General features: G+C 37.7%; 1 protein-coding gene across 1 annotated transcript in view; it reads right to left on the bottom strand.

Moving 5' to 3' along the window:
- STK26 (serine/threonine kinase 26) overlaps nucleotides 1-19,164 on the bottom strand; it is a 58,568-nt gene that overhangs the window by 15,235 nt on the left and 24,169 nt on the right. Inside the window, exon 3 of the mRNA XM_004379627.2 lies at nucleotides 7,541-7,771. Within this exon, the coding sequence (XP_004379684.1) occupies nucleotides 7,541-7,771 (231 nt within the window). The remainder of the gene's footprint in view (nucleotides 1-7,540; nucleotides 7,772-19,164) is intronic.

Raw genomic sequence — 19,164 nt, 5'->3', positions numbered from 1 at the left:
GCCTAGGGACAGGGACTGGGGAGCGAGGGATCAGTCAAATTAAGACAAAAAGATCCCTCCCTTCTTTCTTGATGTTGACACTATGGCAGCTGTATCAGAAAAGTGGCAATGTTTTCCCCACCCTCTCTCCAATAATCTTGACATCCACCTTGTCCTGCCATAGCAGGCAAGCCTGAACTGAGGAAAGAAAGGTGGCGTCTGGAGCTGAGAGTCCTTGTTAGGAGCAGTATCCACAGTAGGACAGAGGAAATAAGTCCTCCACATGTAACTTGTATTTATGTATAGAAATGTGGCATTCGGAACCTGAGAACAGGGGACCTGATGCATCTTTACACTTCTTTTTTGCCACAAGTCTGTGTCTAACAAGTACTATACTGTACCTCCAAAAACCCAAACCTGTTGCCGTTGAGTTGATTCCGACTCATAGAGACACTACAGGACAGAGTAGAACTGCCCCATAGGGTTTCCAAGGAGCAGCTGATGGATTCGAACTGCTGATCTTTTGGTTAGCAGCCGTAGCTCTTAACCACTGCGCCACCAGGGCTCCATACTGTATCTAGAGGCTAGAATTAAAATCACACAGCCTAATACTTCATCTTCACTAGCTTATGAATTCAGAATGATTCCCATCTCTCCACATGACAGTTAAAATAATAAAACATGTTTAGCTGTTTTGCAGTTCTGCATGAATGAAAGCACCTGTTTTGCAAGTTAAAAACAATGTATGTCCTTTTTTTTTGCACCAGTTCAGAATGGAAACTTACCATCCGTCTGTTCTTCACTAAAAAGTATTCATAGAAAGCTTGAAATGTGACTTTACAAAACAGTATATAGTGCTGAGTTATTAAAGTGACAACGAAGCAACTTCCAAATCGGAGAATAAGGCTTCCTACCAGCAAGTCAGGGAGCAGTGGTAGCTCAGTGGTAGAATTCTCATCTTCCATACAGGAGACCTGGGTTTGATTCCTGGCCAATGCACCTCATGCACAGCCACTACTCACCTCACTGGAGGCTTGTGTGTTGCTATGATGCTAAACAGGTTTCAGCGGAGCTTCCAGACTAAGACAGACTAGGAAGAAAGGCCTGGCGATCTACTCCTGAAAATCAGCCAATGAAAACCCTATGGATTACAATAGTTCAATCCCTTTGTGCATGGGGCTGCCATGAGTTGGGAGCCAACTTGATAGCAGCTAACATCTACAATAACAAGCAAGTGAGTTGTTCAGCAGAACTATGACTCCTCTGTAACAGGGAGGGGACCAGAGGTACCTGATAGCTTTTCTGGCTGCCTCCTTCTGACTGCCACTCCTGGAGACAAACCTCACTGGGGGATGGCCATAGGTCTGGACATTCAGAAGACTGCTAGGCAGGCATAGGGAATGAAACAAGGCCTGAGTGGGAAAGGTGGGAATGGTGAGCTGGCAGGGCTTCTCCCTGCTCAAGGAAGCTGGACCCACAGAGGCTCTTCTTACCAGTTCCTTGTCCACAGCAGGTCTCAGTGACTGAATTAAAATACCAATCTAACAAAATAAATCCAAAAAACCTAGACACTATATAATTCTATTCTTTTGGGGGACTACAGCTTCAACCTTTGATTGCTGGTAAAAGACTTTAGTGCTGGAGAATGCAGTAAGTGTGTTTGGTTTGCTTTTCTAAATATCTTAAAAGCCTAAGATGATATCTACATACTGGTTTACAATTCCAAAAGAGCCAAGTGACTGTAAACCATAACCATATACCCGTCACATTTAAATGTAAGAAGTCCCTGAAGCGAGAACTCTACTTACATAAGAACCCACATATATGAACGATGGGTTGGAAGAGTAAGTTCAAAGCCCTTCATCAACATGGTGTGTGTGTGCGTGCGTGCATGTGTGTGGAAGTTGGGTGTTAGGAAATTACTCTTCATTCCCAAATTCAGAATACTGGCTCAGCGGTAGAATTCTTATCTTCCATGCAGGAGACCAATTCCCGGCCAATGAACCTCAAGCATAGCCACCGCTCATCTGTCAGTGGAGACTTGTGTGTTGCCATGATGCTGAACAGGTTTCAGGGTAGCATCAAGGCTTAGACAGACTAGGAACAAAGGCCTGGAGATCTATTTCTGAAAAATCAGTCAATGAAAATTCTATGGATCACAACAGTTCGATCCCATTGTGCATGGGGTCACCATGAGTTGCAGGCCAACTCTACAGCATCTAACAACAACAGTAACAACAAAGAGTAATAGTCCTAGAGTCCTATTGCTAACTGGGGAGAAATAGGAACCTAGTGTAACCAAATTACTGATGTACAGGAGTATCAGCTCTTGTCACCCAATGAGGCCTTTGAACCACACTGTTTGCTGCTACAGCAGACACTTGCTTTAGTAGAAAGTGCTAAAGTAGAAATGCTGCTTTTGTTCCAAATGAGAACTTGGAATTCATTTGTCCATGGAGAAAAAATGTAAGGTGCTCATTATATGTATTTCAAAGAGCATTATTTGTACTATATACTAAGTACACATTGAATTAAATAGATTTTGGCCACTGATTTGGGAATCTAATAACCAGTCATAACACTGACCACAAATACCTGCATGCAAAATTTTACAGAACTGCAAGAACAATAGAGATCATCTTGCCCAGAGTATGGCAGACACTCTACCACCTCTGAACCATTTTACTCCCTCTGAACCATTTTACTCCATGTCTGGAATGCCCTGTCCGTTCCCCACCCTCACATCCCAGCCCCTAAACCATACTTAAGACCTAGTTCAAATACTACCTCTCCAATTTTAGGGTCATTGCACTTGATGCCCCCACAGATAATGGGGTAATAGCCAAGTTGGAGCCATGGTGGTGCAGTGGTTAAGAGCTCGGCTGCTAACCAAAAGATTGGTAGTTTGAATCCACTAGCTGCTCCTTGGAAACCCTATGGGGCAGTTCTACTCTGTCCTATGGGGTCACTCCCTATGAGTTGGAATAGACTCAATGGCAACGGGTTTGGTTGGTTTTTTGGTATTAGACAAGTTAGAAATATATATCTGGAGCTGAGGAGAGAGGCTAGAACCAGAGACATGAAGTTAGAATTTGTAAGCATAGGAGGGGAAGAGATTGACCAGAACTAATATGCAGAATGAGAGAAGTATGTGTAGTAGACACTCAACAAATGTCTATTGAATTCAATCTAATGTGGGTGTCCTAGAGGTGTGTTATATTAAATTTAAAGCTATTCTTATTTTGAGAAAAGAAGATTGTAAAAAAAAAAAAAAAAAGAGAAAATATTTCCCTCCTAGATTTTCCTCAAGGTTTATAAGAAAATTCCAAAATAATTTAAAAATAAATAAATAAAAGAATATTCCAGAGATAGTCATCATATCCTTGACGGAAGGACACACACACACAAAGGTTCAGAGAAAAATAACGAGAAGGCCACAAAACTGCACAAACTCTGTTCTGGAATATTTTACTTCAATCATTCAATTCTTTTTATTTTATTTTTATAAATATTGCTGGTGGTAGTGGTGTACGGGGGAAGATATTTCCTTAACAAAAACAGAAATCTAATGGCAATTTTCAGCAGCAAATAAAGGCGTGATTCAAATTCTATTCAATGCTAGAGTGAGTTCATTTTAAGATTTACATTGAACTAGAAAAATATTTAAAGATTATAAAGATTCTTCCAATATTATGGGATCAGAAGGGAAGGGCTTGCTTATTTTAGCACGCTCCATAAAGACTAACTTTGTCTGTCAAGAAAATCTGCAGCGAACTAAAATGAAAGGAAAACAGTGTGGTCATATTGATGGGTTTGTCTGGTTTTTACTCTTGTTTTTAATTTTTAAAAATGAAGTTATAGTGAGCTCAGTCAAAATGAATACCTACTACATTTCTGCATGTCTCAAGGAAATTACTACAACTGCATACAGTTTCAGAGAGCATGTAATTTTCTCTCAAATGCATTAACTTTTTTCTCCAACTTACACTGAGGTCTTGGTTATGTATAATATCCTGTATAAGGACAACCTGAGAAAAATCCATATCCTATTTGACTCAATTAACTTGACTCACAAAATCCTCCATGTCATCTGAAATGGAGGATGCAGTTCCCTGATGGTACTAAAAGGATGTGGCCTTGTATTATGTCAACTGCATTAAACAGAACCCTGTTCTATTTGATGTGATGTTAATTTGTAAAAAACATAAGCCCAAATAGTCATACTATAATATAAATGGAAAATAAGAAGTTGGTCAGCCTAAGAAAGAGTGATTAGATAAATAACATAAATAAAATCATAAATCATTTAGAATCACAGAAGGATATTTCTCTGTCTCTGTATGTACACATATACATCTATATAGAAATTACATACATATATATGTACAGCAAAACCCACGAAAGCCAGAGCTTGTGTAAGGTGGAAACCTGTCAGAGAAGGAAAACTCAAATATTTTCCACTAATAGAGAGGAAAGGAAAGGGGTAAGACTTCACCCTATCAAAGGTGGGAAACTTGCGAGACCCAGAAAAACAAGGCAGTCCCGTCGAGTTTCGGCTCTCACAGGTTTCACTGTAATATTGCATGCCTACTATGTGCCAGGTACTGTACTTTATATACATTTTCTCTTTTAAGTTTCCCTATGTCTCTAAAAGAAAGGAATGATTATCTCCATTTATAGATGAGGAACTTGAATAGCAGAGAAAGGAAGTGACTTGCTCACTCACTCACTCACACACACACACACAAATTAATTTCCTTTAATATAAGCAGATCCAGGCTACAAATAATTAATATCTTCCAGCTGTGAATTCATACAATTTTATCATGAAGCAACATGTTCTTCAAAGTAGTCTTTAACATCATAGACAAATCTGTCTTGGAAGAAGTACAGCCAGAACAGACATGCTTGGTAAAGTAGAGGGACAGTGAAAAAGAGGAAGGCCCTCAACGAGGTGGAATGCCACAGTGGTGCAACAATGGGCTCAAGCACAACAACAATCATGAGGATGGCACAGGACCAGGCAGTGTTGTACACAGGGTCGCTATGAGTCGGAACTGACTTGACGGCACCAAACAACAACATAACAAAGGAAATAAGAATAATCTAATGTAGTCCTTTAAAAAGACATCTTGAACAATGGTTTTGTATCACTGATTTGTCTGAGAACATTCCACAATCAAGATATGGACAAGATGAACAGATAAGTTTGTATTTACCATATTTGTATATTTAAAGACTGAGTACTGGGTGACTAGTACAGGTATACTACTGTGTTAAACTCTGAGAAGAATTAAAAAAACAAAAAACAAAAACAAACCTTGAACTCTTAGGAATAAAAAATCTAAACAGCACTAGAACTCACTGTCCACGAGAGTACTGAATGTGAATAAACAAAGGCTATGAGGAACCAATAAAACACAGTCAACATCATTTCAGTACCCATTTTCAATATAATATGGGATAGCCCATTTTAAATAGGCCTTATTTAATATTTTAAGTCAGTTGCCAAAAATAGCTTATCTGTTACAGATGCCTAAAAATAGCAAGGGTTCAGGTTTGCTCTAGAGTGTGTCTGGAATTACCAGGATCCAATCCAGAAAGAGTTAACCAGAATGGGCAAACAACACACACACACACACACACACACACTCTCTCTCTCTCTCTCTCTCTCTCTCTCTCTCTCCATGATAAATTCCTGGGACTGCCTAACCAACCCTGCTAAGGGAATTAGGAGGGGGAACCTAGAACTACTGAGATTGAATGATCACTCACAGCATTTCTAAAAAAGAATCTGACCTCTTAAATTAGCTTTTAAGGAAAGAATATGAAAGCTAAATTATGCCACAAGAACCAAATAATTATGTACATAGTAAAATACAGTAATAGCTAACACTTAGATGTAAATGCTGAAATTGGATAGAGATTATCAGCCTTATCACCTCTTGGAAGCCTTTCTTCACTCTACCCCCGAAGAAAAGGACAGAAGTAACTACTTGCTTATTTGTGTCCCATCTATACCATGTATACATTTTAATCATAAAATCTGCACCATTTTGGTGTACTTTTGGACAGTTAGCTCCTTGAAGGCAGGAGTAAGTTACTCATTTTTATATCTCCAGGACCTAGTAAAGTGTTTGACACATTTTTTTCCCCATTGCCATTGAGTCGATTCCGATTCATAGAGACCCTATAAGACAGAGTAGAACTGCCTCATAGGGTTTCCAAGGCTGTAATTTTTATGGAAGCAGATGGCCATATCTTTCTCCTGTGAAGCGGTTGGTGAGTTCGAACTGATGATCTTTCGGTTAGCAGCCAAATGTTTAACCACTACATCATCAGGGCTCCTTGTATGACACATACTGGTTGTTTAATGATTCATTCTACTATGCATTCGATACACATTCATCTAGTTCATGTAATAATGTAATGTAAATAATAATGTGGTGTAAATCAGGCTTTATAAAAAAAGGGAGTGAAATTGATGATGAATTTCTGTATCAGGATTAACTAATATAGATGTAGATCAATAACTATCCTAGGGTTTATTTGGTCAGCAGAGCTTAAAAAGATAGCATTAATTTTTATGCATGTCAACAGCTTAATGAGTTATATACATACCCCTTTTGGCCTATAGATAGATGAACAAGAAAAAAAAAAAAAGGGAAAAATAACCTTTTCCTCTTATAATCCCTGAAGGACAAAAATCTAACAAATACTGTCTTCTTTTTTAAAAAATTCAACACAGAGATAAACAATTTTAATTTTAAGATAGGTTAAACTCTAGCCTAAGCTAGATCATTTTCCAGCTATTTATACTTCACATTTCAATAGACACAAATCCTGACTTTTAACTCTGGAACCCAAGAACTCTCGGGTTTTACTAACCAAAGAGTGTTCTATTATGCAGTAACATCTCCATCTGCTGGAACTTTAGGTGTCTGCTAATTCCATGATCCTGGAACCAGTAAAAATATTTCTTTTTCGGGGAGGGTGCAGATATTATTCCATTTCATCTCATCTCAGCATAGATTTATCATGTGCTTAAGATGTGCCAGATCCTATGCTAAGTGATATAAAAATCAAGAATGGTTAAGCAAAAATCCTTGCCATCAAAGAGCTCACAACCTGGTGGGACAGAGAGATATGTAAATAATCACCCATAACTCAGTGAAATAAGTGATATGCTTACATATTCCATCAATTCTGAGGTTGAGACAGGTGGAACCATTGAGAATAATGTGTGAAAGCCCAGGGGTATAGCTCTTTCCTGACAAAGGATATGTCTTAAGGACCAGCTGCATTGCTGCTCCTCCATCCCACCAAAAGTTGAGGTGTGGAAAAAGGGTGCAACTGAGAACTGGGATGCATTCAGGATACAGCTGCTAAATGTAACAACAGTCTATCTGGCACTATAAACGGAGCTGGAGTCTGCCTGGGGGCCAAAGACTGCCAAATCTTAATTTAAGACATTACCTTTCAAAAAAATGAATTTAAAAAAAGCAAGAAAAACTTATAATGAAAATACCTTATGACTTAAATAATACAGCACACACATTACCTTTAAATATGACCCATAGTATTTCGTTACATATGAGCTGTCACACTGACTCAAAACAGTGATTTCTTGCTGAATGTCTTCAATTTCATCTTCGGCTTCTTCTAGGTCTATGATTTTAATAGCAACCACTTGCTGGGTACGGTTATCAATGCCTTTGAAAACTTCTCCGAAAGAGCCTTTCCCGATGCGTTCTAATTTTGTGAACAGTTCTTCTGGATCGGCTATATTATTCTAAGGGGGAAAAGAGACAAAAAGAACACAAGTGTTTTGAATCAAATGTTTTTAAAGGAAGAAAAATAAATCACGTAAGACAATAACACATTTTTTAAAAGCATAGAAAGTCCTTTGACTCGCCACATGTGTTTTGTTAGAACAAATGTAATCCTAAATGGTCAGTTAGTCTGTATTCTATTGGATCACTCACACTAACTGGAATTAGCTGATCTTGCTACTCCAAACAACCCCATACAGCAAATGTTGTCTGTGCTCCCTGACAAAGGGTCAGGCACTTCATAGAATCAGCAGCCGATCATATACAATTTGCACTTTAATGGAAGGGTAGCAACAGTGAAAGAACAGCTAAACTAAGTGTAGTGGGTTGAATGGTGGTCCTCAAAAAGATATCTCCAAATCCTAACCCCTCAAACTTGTGAATGTGACCTTATTTGGGAAAAGGGTCTTTGCAGATGTAATTAAGTTAGGATCTCAAGATGAGATCATCATAGATTATCTGGCTGGGTCCTAAATCCAATGATCCAAACTCAAACCCGTTGCCACTGAGTCAATTCTGACTCATAGCAACCGTGTAGGACAGCGTAGAACTGCCCCACAGAGTTTCCAAGGCTGTACTCTTTACAGAAGCAGACCGTCACATCTTTCTCCATGGAGCGGCTGGTGGGTTCGAACTGCCTACCCTTTGGTTAGCAACTGAGCACTTAACTACTGTGCCAAAGCCCAACGATAGGTGTTCATATAAGAGAAAGGCAAAGAGAGAGATTTGAGATAGAGACACATATAGGGGTGAAGTCAGAGGCATAGATTGAGTGATGCACCTACAAGCCAAGGAATGCCATGGATTGCCAGCAACCACCATCAGAAGCTAGGAGACAGGCATGGAATGGATTCTCAGAGCCTCAGAGGGAACCAACCCTGCTGACACCCTGATTTCAGACGTCTGGCCTCTGTAACTCCTGTTTTTAAGCCACCTAGCTTGTGGTAATTTATTCCCCAATTCACACATCCCAATCACTCCCCCTATACTTCCAAAACACCATCCAAACAACACAGAACACAATAGATTCAAGAATTTAAACTTTCTTTTTTTAAAAAAAAAAACAACAAAACAAAACTCGGGATCCTGTCTGCATGTACTGGTCTCATCAATGGCTGAAATAAGAGGCTATCATTCGTTTGTCACAATAAGTTCAACTTTCACAACTCATCTCATGATGGGGATACAGAAGAAATCAACACTTTGCTACAATAAAATCTGAACTCAAGCATAGATTTTTAGGCTAACAAATATATAGGCATGACTTAGATTTATACATTCAATGTCCTCTCCCGATTCAGAAATTATATCTTTTATGTTGGTAATATATAATTTTGAATTAAAATTTCACTTGGATGAAACAATCTTTACATCCTTACTTTAACTCATATTGGTGAAGATATACTACTGATTAAGTAGAAACTCAAGATTTCCAGTCCCCCTCTCCCACGAAAAGACACTTTATTAAATTATACTTAAGCACTTTATTAGTCTATATCTAAAATTTTACTTTGAGTGCCTTCAAAATATAGGAGGATGCTATCTAGTTCTAATGAGTTGTCTATGTCTAATTTGTTAATCAGACCTAGAATATCTGTTCATTTGCTACCATTTTACCTACTCATCAGTTTCAAGAGATAATTACAGAGTTAGCACATTCCTAATATCTTCCTTTACTAGACAAATAGGCCATTAAAGTTTATTATTTGTGTCTGATCAAGTTCTTTGCACCATGATTACCAAACAGACCCACTGCTACTCCAGTGAGCTGCCTCCTTTTGAAGTAACTTGAAAATTTATGACTGCTTTTAAAGAATTGCACTAACTTTTCTTTTTTCAGCCTGCTTAAAGTACAGTTTGCACACGACCTGCTTACCTTATAAGCTTCCTCATTCTCCTTGATTGGATTTTTTCCATTTCTGAAAGATGTCCTTTCCATGTAGTAGTCTCTCTGATGTTGCAAGATACTTCTGTATCCCCACCCACCTCCAGTCCCACATGGAACAAATACATCTTGAGCTTCCCATATATCCATTTAAAAATAGTTTAGACTTTTAGTAGGTTGCAAATGCCTCTTTAATGCTCACATTTTCTTATAATACATTCTCAAAAACTTGAGTACCATCATTTTTAATTTCCTTAGCGTTTTTTTTTTTTCTTACCACGACATTGTACTTCATGGTGATTACTATTACATAGTGGCTAACACACAGTTATATCTTCCTACTTTTGGTGATGGTTGTTGCCTTTTCAGTACCTTGTGGCAGAAATACCCACCAAATATCTTAGTGATGGGTTGGCCTCCCTATAACTTCCTAAATTCAGTGGACTTTGAAAAATAAAAAAGAAGGAATCTTTCAGTTGTCCTGATGCAGCTGCAAAGCTAGTCTAAAATTTGGAAATACGTCATTGATTAAAAATATGTAGTATATATTTTCTAAAACAGAAATTGATAACACATTCTGGATTGAGAAGTATATTCATTAACTTCATAACAAGAATTGTCTGTTGGACTTTCACCTAAAGCACAATAAAAAAAAATGTAAAAGAATCATCTGTTGTAAAAAACAAAGATTAAAATCCTAATCTTCCTTATTAGTGTTTTAAAAGGATATGACTAAAACAGTCAACCCCAGGGAGGATAAAGCTGTTCCTTGTTTTCTATCCTAAATGGATTCCTGAAAGTGTGTAAATCAAAGACTTAAAAACCAAGTCACATTTTGCATTTTAAAGAAGCTCTGAAGTGAATCCCAACTCATCAATACTGTAAAAGATTTTAAATCAAGGAATACCAAGTTGGATACAGAAATGTTTGCACTTCCCCACTCCTCACCTCCCTGACTACCTGAGGGATACAGATCCCTGTTCTGTTTACCAATTCCTATATCCCTGATTGAAAAAACAAACAGTTGCCATCTGGTCGATTCTGACTCATGGTGATGCTATGTGTATCGGAGTAGAACAGTGCTCCATAGAGCTTTCAATGGCTGTTTTTCAGAAGTAGATTGCCAGGCCTTTCTTCAAGATGCCTGCAAATGGATCTGAACCTCCAACCTTTCTGTTAGGAGCTGAGCATGTTAACCATTTGTACCACGAAAAGACTCCAAATCTTTCATAGATAATCCCAAAATTCTAATTTCCCCTTCATCATCTCACTGGTTTATTAAATCAATGTATCCTAAGTACTTATTAAGACAGATTTCCTTTCTTTTTTTAGTGAAAAGGCAAAAGTCAAGTAAATAACTTGTAAAAATCCCTAGAAATGCAATAAAAAGACCACCTATATAAAAGAAGCTGCTTTGCTCAATCATTCACACAGCTCTTCAGAGCCTTGAAGAAAATTGAGTCAGCTCTCAAAGAAAATCAAGTCAGCAATCTCCTTACCCAAATTAAATATTCTTTTAAGAATACTAAAATTTCTAAATCTTTTTATGCCTACTGCATAATTAAATTTTACTATATCTGTGTTTACATTGCCTTCTGGAAGCAGTAGCCCTGAAAGGAGCCCTAAGTTCTGTAGCAAATAGGAGGAACCGCTAAATTAACTTCATATTGATTTACAACAAATGGTGTATGATTTGTATATGCACTGCAAAAAGGATTTATGAAAATGAAAGCCTCATAGACCCACCTTAAGGCATTCACATTATTCTTTGACCTTCTTTACCTGTCCTTTAGTATGGATTTGGATGTTTCAGCCGTAAGTACACTGTTACAAATTTAAGTCACAGACCCAACCCATTGCCGTCCAGTCACTTCCAACTCATAGCGACCCTATAGGACAGAGCAGAACTGCCCTATAGGGTTTCCAAGGAGCGGCTGGTGGATTCGAACTGCCGACCTTTTGGTTAGCAGCCGTAGCTCTTAACCACTATGCCATCAGGGTTTCCTATATACATACACAGTATTTAAAAAATTAAGCCTGTAGTACTTCTTCTAAGGATTCATCTCTAGAATTAGCACTTACCGTCAAATAAGACTAGAAACATAATCTTTACCAAAACACAAGCAGCTGTTTCTGTATGTGTTCTTGAACATCTTTTTACCCAATATAGTCTACATGATATTAGGGTGTATTGTGATTGGTGACAGAGTTTTGAAGTAACAGCCAACATTGACAAAGTGTAAAAGTTTAGATCTTGTCAGCTAATAGAAAAGGGGTCCAACTTGTGGAGGGGGCATTATGCTGAGTGAAATAAGTCAATCATAAAAGGACAAATATTATATGATCTCACTTACATAAAAAGACAAGAAAAGGCAAATATATAGAGAACAAAGTTTATTAGTGGTTACCAGAGGCAGGATGTACTACTAAATGGTACCTCTAGAAACTGTTGAATTGGTGTATGTTTTGCTGTGTATATTCTCAACAATAGCAAGAAAATAAATAAAATTTTTTTTTTTAGAAAAAGAATAAGTGGTCAAGAGAAATAAGAAGACTGCAGACAAAATTAGAGTTAGCTTTAGGGTTCTACCAGAATGAAGACTGGAGAGCCAAAGGTGAGAAATACCCAAAGATAAAGAATCTAATTTCTTTGAATCTGGGGGAGCTAATTAAGACCTCTTGTCTGGGGCTGAGAGTGAAAGCATAATAAATCTAGGGAAGAGAAGGTAGACTTCTCAGAGAATTTAACCAGAAGAGTTGAGCTCAGGTGGCCTGAAAGAACCTTCAAGAGCTGGAATCAAGCTGAGCGAGGCTGAACTCAAATTATGTTTTGTACTATGAATGCTCTCAGCTGTAAGATACTTTGTACACTTTTCAAGGACTAGCCGGTTTTGGCCTACTCACTGATAAGGAGGGTATACAAGAAATGATGAGCAAAGAATGTGCTACTGGTATCAAGGCTTAGAAAGGAAGACCTCCTACTCCCTTCAACTCCTCAAGTAGAAGCAGCAGGAGTGACCAGCAGCGAACACAGTGTATCCTTAAGATTAATCGCAGGCAGTAACTAAAAACTTTAGCCTAACAAAATGTACTAAAAACTAACGAGAGATACACCTAGTTAGCTACCTATTTAAATTTTGCAAATTAATTCTTCCAAGCTAGAGATGAAAGGAGCCCTGGTGGTGCAGCGGTTAAGCACTCAGCTGCTAACTGAAAGATCAGCAGTTCGAACCCACCAGCCACTCCACGGGAGAAAGATGTGGCAGTCTGCTTCTGTAAAGATTACAGCCTTGGAAACCTTATGGGGCAGTTCTATTCTGTCCTACAGGTTTGCTATGAGTTGGAATTGACTCGATAGCAATGGGTTTTTTGGTTTTTTTAGAGATAAAATACTTTTCTGGATTACTACCATGTCTATAATATTACCTGTTATCTAACAAGTAGAGTACATATAAGTAAAAGTCATTCTCTTGTGGTTCCATGAGCCTTAAATTACTAATTTATTATGATTGCCTATGTTAAGATTTCTCATCTGCCCTATGAATATTGCCTAAAAAGTTTGTTGAGTATTTCCTAGTGAAGATACTGCCAGAAGAAAAAAAATATTCCTAGTGCAGTTACTGCCAGAAGAAAAAAATAAGATTTAAAATCAACAACTGCATACTTCTTAGCACTACTTGAGTTCAGGATCACAGGACACTGTCTTAAAGTACTAGATATGAACTGTGGAGTCCCTGGGTGCTGCAAATGGTTAAGTGCTTGAACCTACACAGAGGCACCTTAGAAGACAGGCCTGGCAATCTGCTTCCAAAAGGTCACAGCCTAGAAAACTCTATGGAGAAGTTCTACTCTGCACAAATAGGGTCACTGTGAGTTGGAACTGACTCGATGACAACTAACAACAATAACAGATATGATCCAAGCACAATTGACTTCCCTGGACACAACTATAGCAGTCAAAGGCTTTTAAAGCTGGAAGAAGCATATAGTTCATTTAATCCAACTCTTCACCGCCACCGTCAGCAACAACCATACATTGTATGCCTGCTGTGTCCTAGGCTAATACCACCAAATGGAAGCTATAAAACTTGAGGTCATTCATGTCAAAAGGATGGTAGGGGTAGGGAGAAGTTAAGAAGGAAAACAGAAATCCTGGAATTAAAAGAAGTATAGAATCTTTGGGTTACACAGGAACTTAGCAAACATCTGATCCACAATTTATTTTTACAGGAAGAAAACTGAAGCCTGGAGAGTTCATGAATTGTTCAAATACATAAGGTAGTCAGTGGCAAAGTGTCACACTTGAACACTGACTCATAAGTCTAAGGTTCTTTCACTACAGTTTGGATACTATTTGTAACTTAAACTATACTCTCCTTTGCTAGAAAGTAAAAATTAGTTTCCATCATGAACACATCACACAATTGTCTAATGTCTACTTTATAATATCCCTATATTTAAAGAATTTGAAAACCTTAAAAAGGATTTTTCTATTCTCTAAATGATATAATTTCTTATACTTTTTGAACCACTATTCAATTGATTGACATACTTGCGCGCGCACACACACACACACAACCAAATAGTTCATATGACAATCTTAAAGAGAAGTGACTGTAAGTAATCTTGACTTTCTGGCAAGGTTACTATACTCAGCCCACTTTTTTTCCCATGGCACTAACTAGACTGGAAATGGGCTAGCCTCTAGAGTGTGGGAGGCAAGGTCATGGTGGTATTCCATATCACAATTCCCACAGGATCCAATGTCAGGAAGCCAACAGCTCCAATTTCAGCTTTATCAGTGATTTATTATAGACTTCAGTAACCCTTAACACTAAGGTTTTCAGTTCTGCTTATAAAAAAAAGACCCTCAAATTGATGAAACTGTGCAAGAATAAAAACAACATTTAGTGCTGATTGTTAATTTTCTGCTAGGTTTTATGCAGGGCACAGAATTGTTCAAACTACTGTGTCAGTGCTCATAATACTTTAATAATGAGAAGGATAAAACAAACTCCCCATAAATTTTTCTAAACTTTTGAAGAATGTGATGTTAGCAGAGCATTTCTCTACTTTGCACAACCCCAGGTTCATATTACTAGTATTTGATAAAATTTTATGAAACTCTTAAGAGACCTCTGTGATTTGTATTTCTGTGGTGAAATAATTAGCTTCAATATATTTTATATATGACAGAATAAGAACTAAGATAAAAATTAAGTATGTCTGTATATGTTTCCTGTTAAACATGAAGAATTGAGCTAAAGGTCAAATTTCTTTAGGTGGTCAGTCATTTGAGTTTGTATTTCCATGTTTATGAGAGCTCAAAATATTTATCTAAATGCATAAAGAAAATGTTCTCAATTTACCTGTTTTTATGGAGTTCTCATACATTTTTACATCTCTCTCAAAGGTTATTATAACTCACCTTTCCAATATCAAGTAGAAGTCAAATTGTCAGATTTTACGTACATACAATGAGATACATAAAATATAGTCAGAAATGTAGTTACAATCACCATGGGCTTCCTTGTGGTCTTCAGACAACATTTTATCAACTCACAGTTGAGTCCCTGACTTTACTCACCCAGTTTCAAGATGGATGAGGGAGAAGCACTGCAGCCTGGGTCTTACAGGCAAAGCATGAAGTCAAAGGTCTCACCCAGTATTATTCTGTACTCTTATGCAACAGTTTAAACTTTCAGCAGTATTGTGCATAGCAACAAGAAAAATGTGCTCATAAGGCAGAAATAAAATTAAATTTATAAGTACTTTTTCATCTCTCTTTCATTTTATTATTCCTATTTTTAAATGTGCCTCATTAGCACAAATACTTAGAATGCAAATATTTTAGTAAAGGGTAACTTCATTGAAATTATTACAAAAGGTTTTGACATAGCTGAATGAATAACATAGCAGTTTGAGGAACTGCTCCTGATTAATAATCTTGACTTGACTTCATCTTTTAGAACAAAAGAAAAATTGATAATATTTCTTCATCTTAATTCCTCCTACTCAAGACAGGAGAAGAGCTTCTTCTGCCTCCTAACTTGTATTCTTCTCTTTACCCAAGCAAGGATCAGAGCAAAAGAATAATGAAGCAAGTGGGACATATTCTGGGATGTGAAGAATGCAGTTCTTTACTTATGTGTAAGACAGTTCCATTTACAATCAGGTAAAGAAGAAAGGGAAGGAGCCCTGGTGGTGCAGTGGTTAAGTGCTCGCCCACTAACTGAAAGGTCAGCAGTTCATATCCACCAGCTGCTCCTTGGAAACCCTATCAGGCAGTTATACTCTGTCCTATAGGGTTGCTATGAGTTGGAATCGACGGCGACACGTTTTTTTTTTTTTTTTAATAGCAATGCTATACTACTATATGTTATAACAGTAACATTATATTACTATATGGGGAGGAGACCTGGTTGCACATTGGTTAAAGCGCTCAGCTGGTAACCAAAAGGTAGGCAGTTCAAGCCCACCAGCCACTCCTCAGGAGAAAGATGTGGCACTCTGCTTCTGTAAAGATTACAGTTTTGGAAACCCTATGGGAAAGTTCTACTTTGTCCTACAGCATAGCTATGAGTTATAATGAACTTGACAGCAACAGGTTTGGTTTGGTAAAGAAGAAAGAGACTTTTTTTTTATTCGATTGTCACTTTACTGCATACTTTAAAAGAAAAATGAAATACAGGAAGAATTAGAAGAAATGTAACCATAATTTCCCTCACTTAAGAAATCCTCCAGTAAGAACCAAAGTCACAACAGGCATCACTTTTATTAGCTTCATTCCTCAGATATGGTTATCTTTAAATTCCTGAATTTTAATCAAGAGTAGGAAAGTCAGATTATTTTGTTCAGCTAGGTAAATCATCTTTGGATCTAAGGCCTCATAAATTAAAGGAAATAACTAATTTTATCTATATTACTAACTGTTTGGTATCTGAAGTTCCCTTAAACCTTTAATTACATTAAAGGGGAAGGACCACCAAGCATCTGTCAGTTTGTTGTACTGTGGTGGCTTGAGTGTTGCTGTGATGCTGGAAGCTATGCCACTGGTATTTCAAATACCAGCAGGGGTGCCCGTGGTGGACAAATTTCAATGGAGCTGCCAGACTAAGATAGACTGGGAAGAAGGACCTGATGATCTATTTCTAAAATAACTGGACAGTGAAAACCTTACGGACAGCAGAACATTGTCTGATATAGTGCCAGAAGATGAGACCCTCAGGTTGGAAAGCACTCAAAATACAACTGGGGAAGAGCTGCCTCATCAAGGTAGAGTCAACCTTAATGACATGGATGGAGTTAAGCTTTTGGGACCTTCATTTGCTGATGTGACAAGACTCAAAATGGGAAGAAAGAGTTGCACAAATCCATTAATAATTGGAATGTAGAATGTATGAATTATGAATCTAGGAAAATTGGAAGTCGCCAAAAATGAAATGGAACACATAAAGATCTACACCCTAGGCATTAGTGAGCTGAAATGGACTGATACTGGCCATTTTGAATCAATCATATGGTCTACTATGCTGGAAATGACAAAATGAAGAGGAATGGCATTGCATTCATCATCAAAAAGAACATTTCAAGATCTATCCTGAAGTATAAAGCTGTCAGTGATAGGATACTATCCATATGCCTACAAGGAAGACCACTTATATGACTATTATTCAAATTTATCCATCAACCACTAATGCCAAAGATGAAGAAATTGAAGATTTTTACCAACGTCTGCAATCTGAAGTTGATCAAACATGCAATCAAAATGCATTGATAACTACCAGAGATTAAAATGCAAAAGTTGGAAACAAAGAAGGATCTGTAGTTGGAAAATTTGGCCTTGGTGATAGAAATGATGCTGGAGATCACATGATAGAATTTCACAAGAATAACAACTTCTTCATTGCAAATACCTTCTTTTTCAACAATATAATCGGCAACTATACACAAGGATCTCACCAGACGGAATACACATGAATTGAATCCACTACATCTGTAGAAAGAAATGATAGAAAAGCTCAATATCATCAGTCAGAACAGGCTAGGGGCCGACTGCGGAACAGACCATCAATTGCTCATATGCAAGTTCAAGTTGAAGATGAAGAAAATCAGAACAAGTCCACGAGAGCCAAAATACGACCTTGAGTATATCCCACCTGAATTTAGAGACCATCTCAAGAATACATTTGATGCACTGAACACTAATGACCAAAGATCAGACAAGTTGTGGAATGACATCAAGGACATCTTACATGAAGAAAGCAAGAAGTCAGAAAAGACCAAAAAGGATATCAAAAGAGACTATGAAACTTGCTCTTGAACATAGAGTAGCTAAAACAAATGGAAGAAATAGTGAAGTAAAAGAGCTGAACAGGAGATTTCAAAGGGCATCTCGAGAAGACAAAGTAAAGTATTGTAATAAAAAGTGCAAAGACCTGGAGTTAGAAAACCAAAAGGGAAGAACATACTCGGCATTTCTCAAGCTGAAAGAAATGAAGAAAAATTTCAAGCCTCAATTTGCAATTTTGAAGGATTCTATGGGCAAAATATTGAATAACGCAGGAAGTATCAAAAGAAGATGGAAGGAATACACAGAGTCACTGTACCAAAAAGAACTGGATGATGTTCAACCATTTCAGGAGGTAGCATATGATCAAGAACCAATGGCACTGAAGGAAGAAATCCAAGCTGCACTGAAGATATTGGCAAAGCAAGGCTCCAGGAATTGATGGAATACCAATTGAGATGTTTCAACAAACTGTTGCAGCACTGGAGGTGCTCACTCATCTATGCAAGAAATGTGGAAGACAGCTACCTGGCCAACTAACTGGAAGAGATCCATATTTATGCCCATTCCAAAGAAAGGTGATTCAACAGAATGTGGAAATTATCAAACAAGATCATTAATATCACACACAAGTAAAATTCTGATGACGATAATTCAAAAACAATTGCAGCAATACATTGACAGGGAACCGCCAGAAATTCAAGCTGGATTCAGAAGAGGATGTGCAATGAGGGATATCATTTGCTGATGTGACACAGACCTTGGTTGAAAGCAGAGAACACCAGAAAGATGCTTACCTGTGTTTTACTGCTATGTAAGGGCATTCGACTACGTGGATCATAACAAATTATGGACAACGTTGCGAAGAATGGGAATTCCAGAACACTTAATTGAGCTCATGCAGACCCTGTACTTGGACCAAGAGACAGTTATTCAAACAGAAGAAGGAGATACTGTGATGGTTTAAAATCGGGAAAGTTGTATGTAAGGGTTGTATCCTTTCACCATACTTATTCAATCTGTATGCTGAGAAAATAATCCGAGAAGCTGGGCTATATGAAGAAGAATGCTGCATCGGGATTGGCGGAAGACTCATTAACAACCTGTGTTATGCAGATGACACAACCTTGCTTGCTGAAAGTGAAGAGGACTTGAAGCACTTACTGATGAAGATCAAA

The sequence above is a fragment of the Trichechus manatus genome, unplaced genomic scaffold, assembly GCF_000243295.1.
Source record: "Trichechus manatus latirostris isolate Lorelei unplaced genomic scaffold, TriManLat1.0 scaffold00066, whole genome shotgun sequence".
NCBI classification, from domain to species: Eukaryota; Metazoa; Chordata; class Mammalia; order Sirenia; family Trichechidae; genus Trichechus; species Trichechus manatus.
This window is presented reverse-complemented; position numbering and strand designations above follow the sequence as displayed.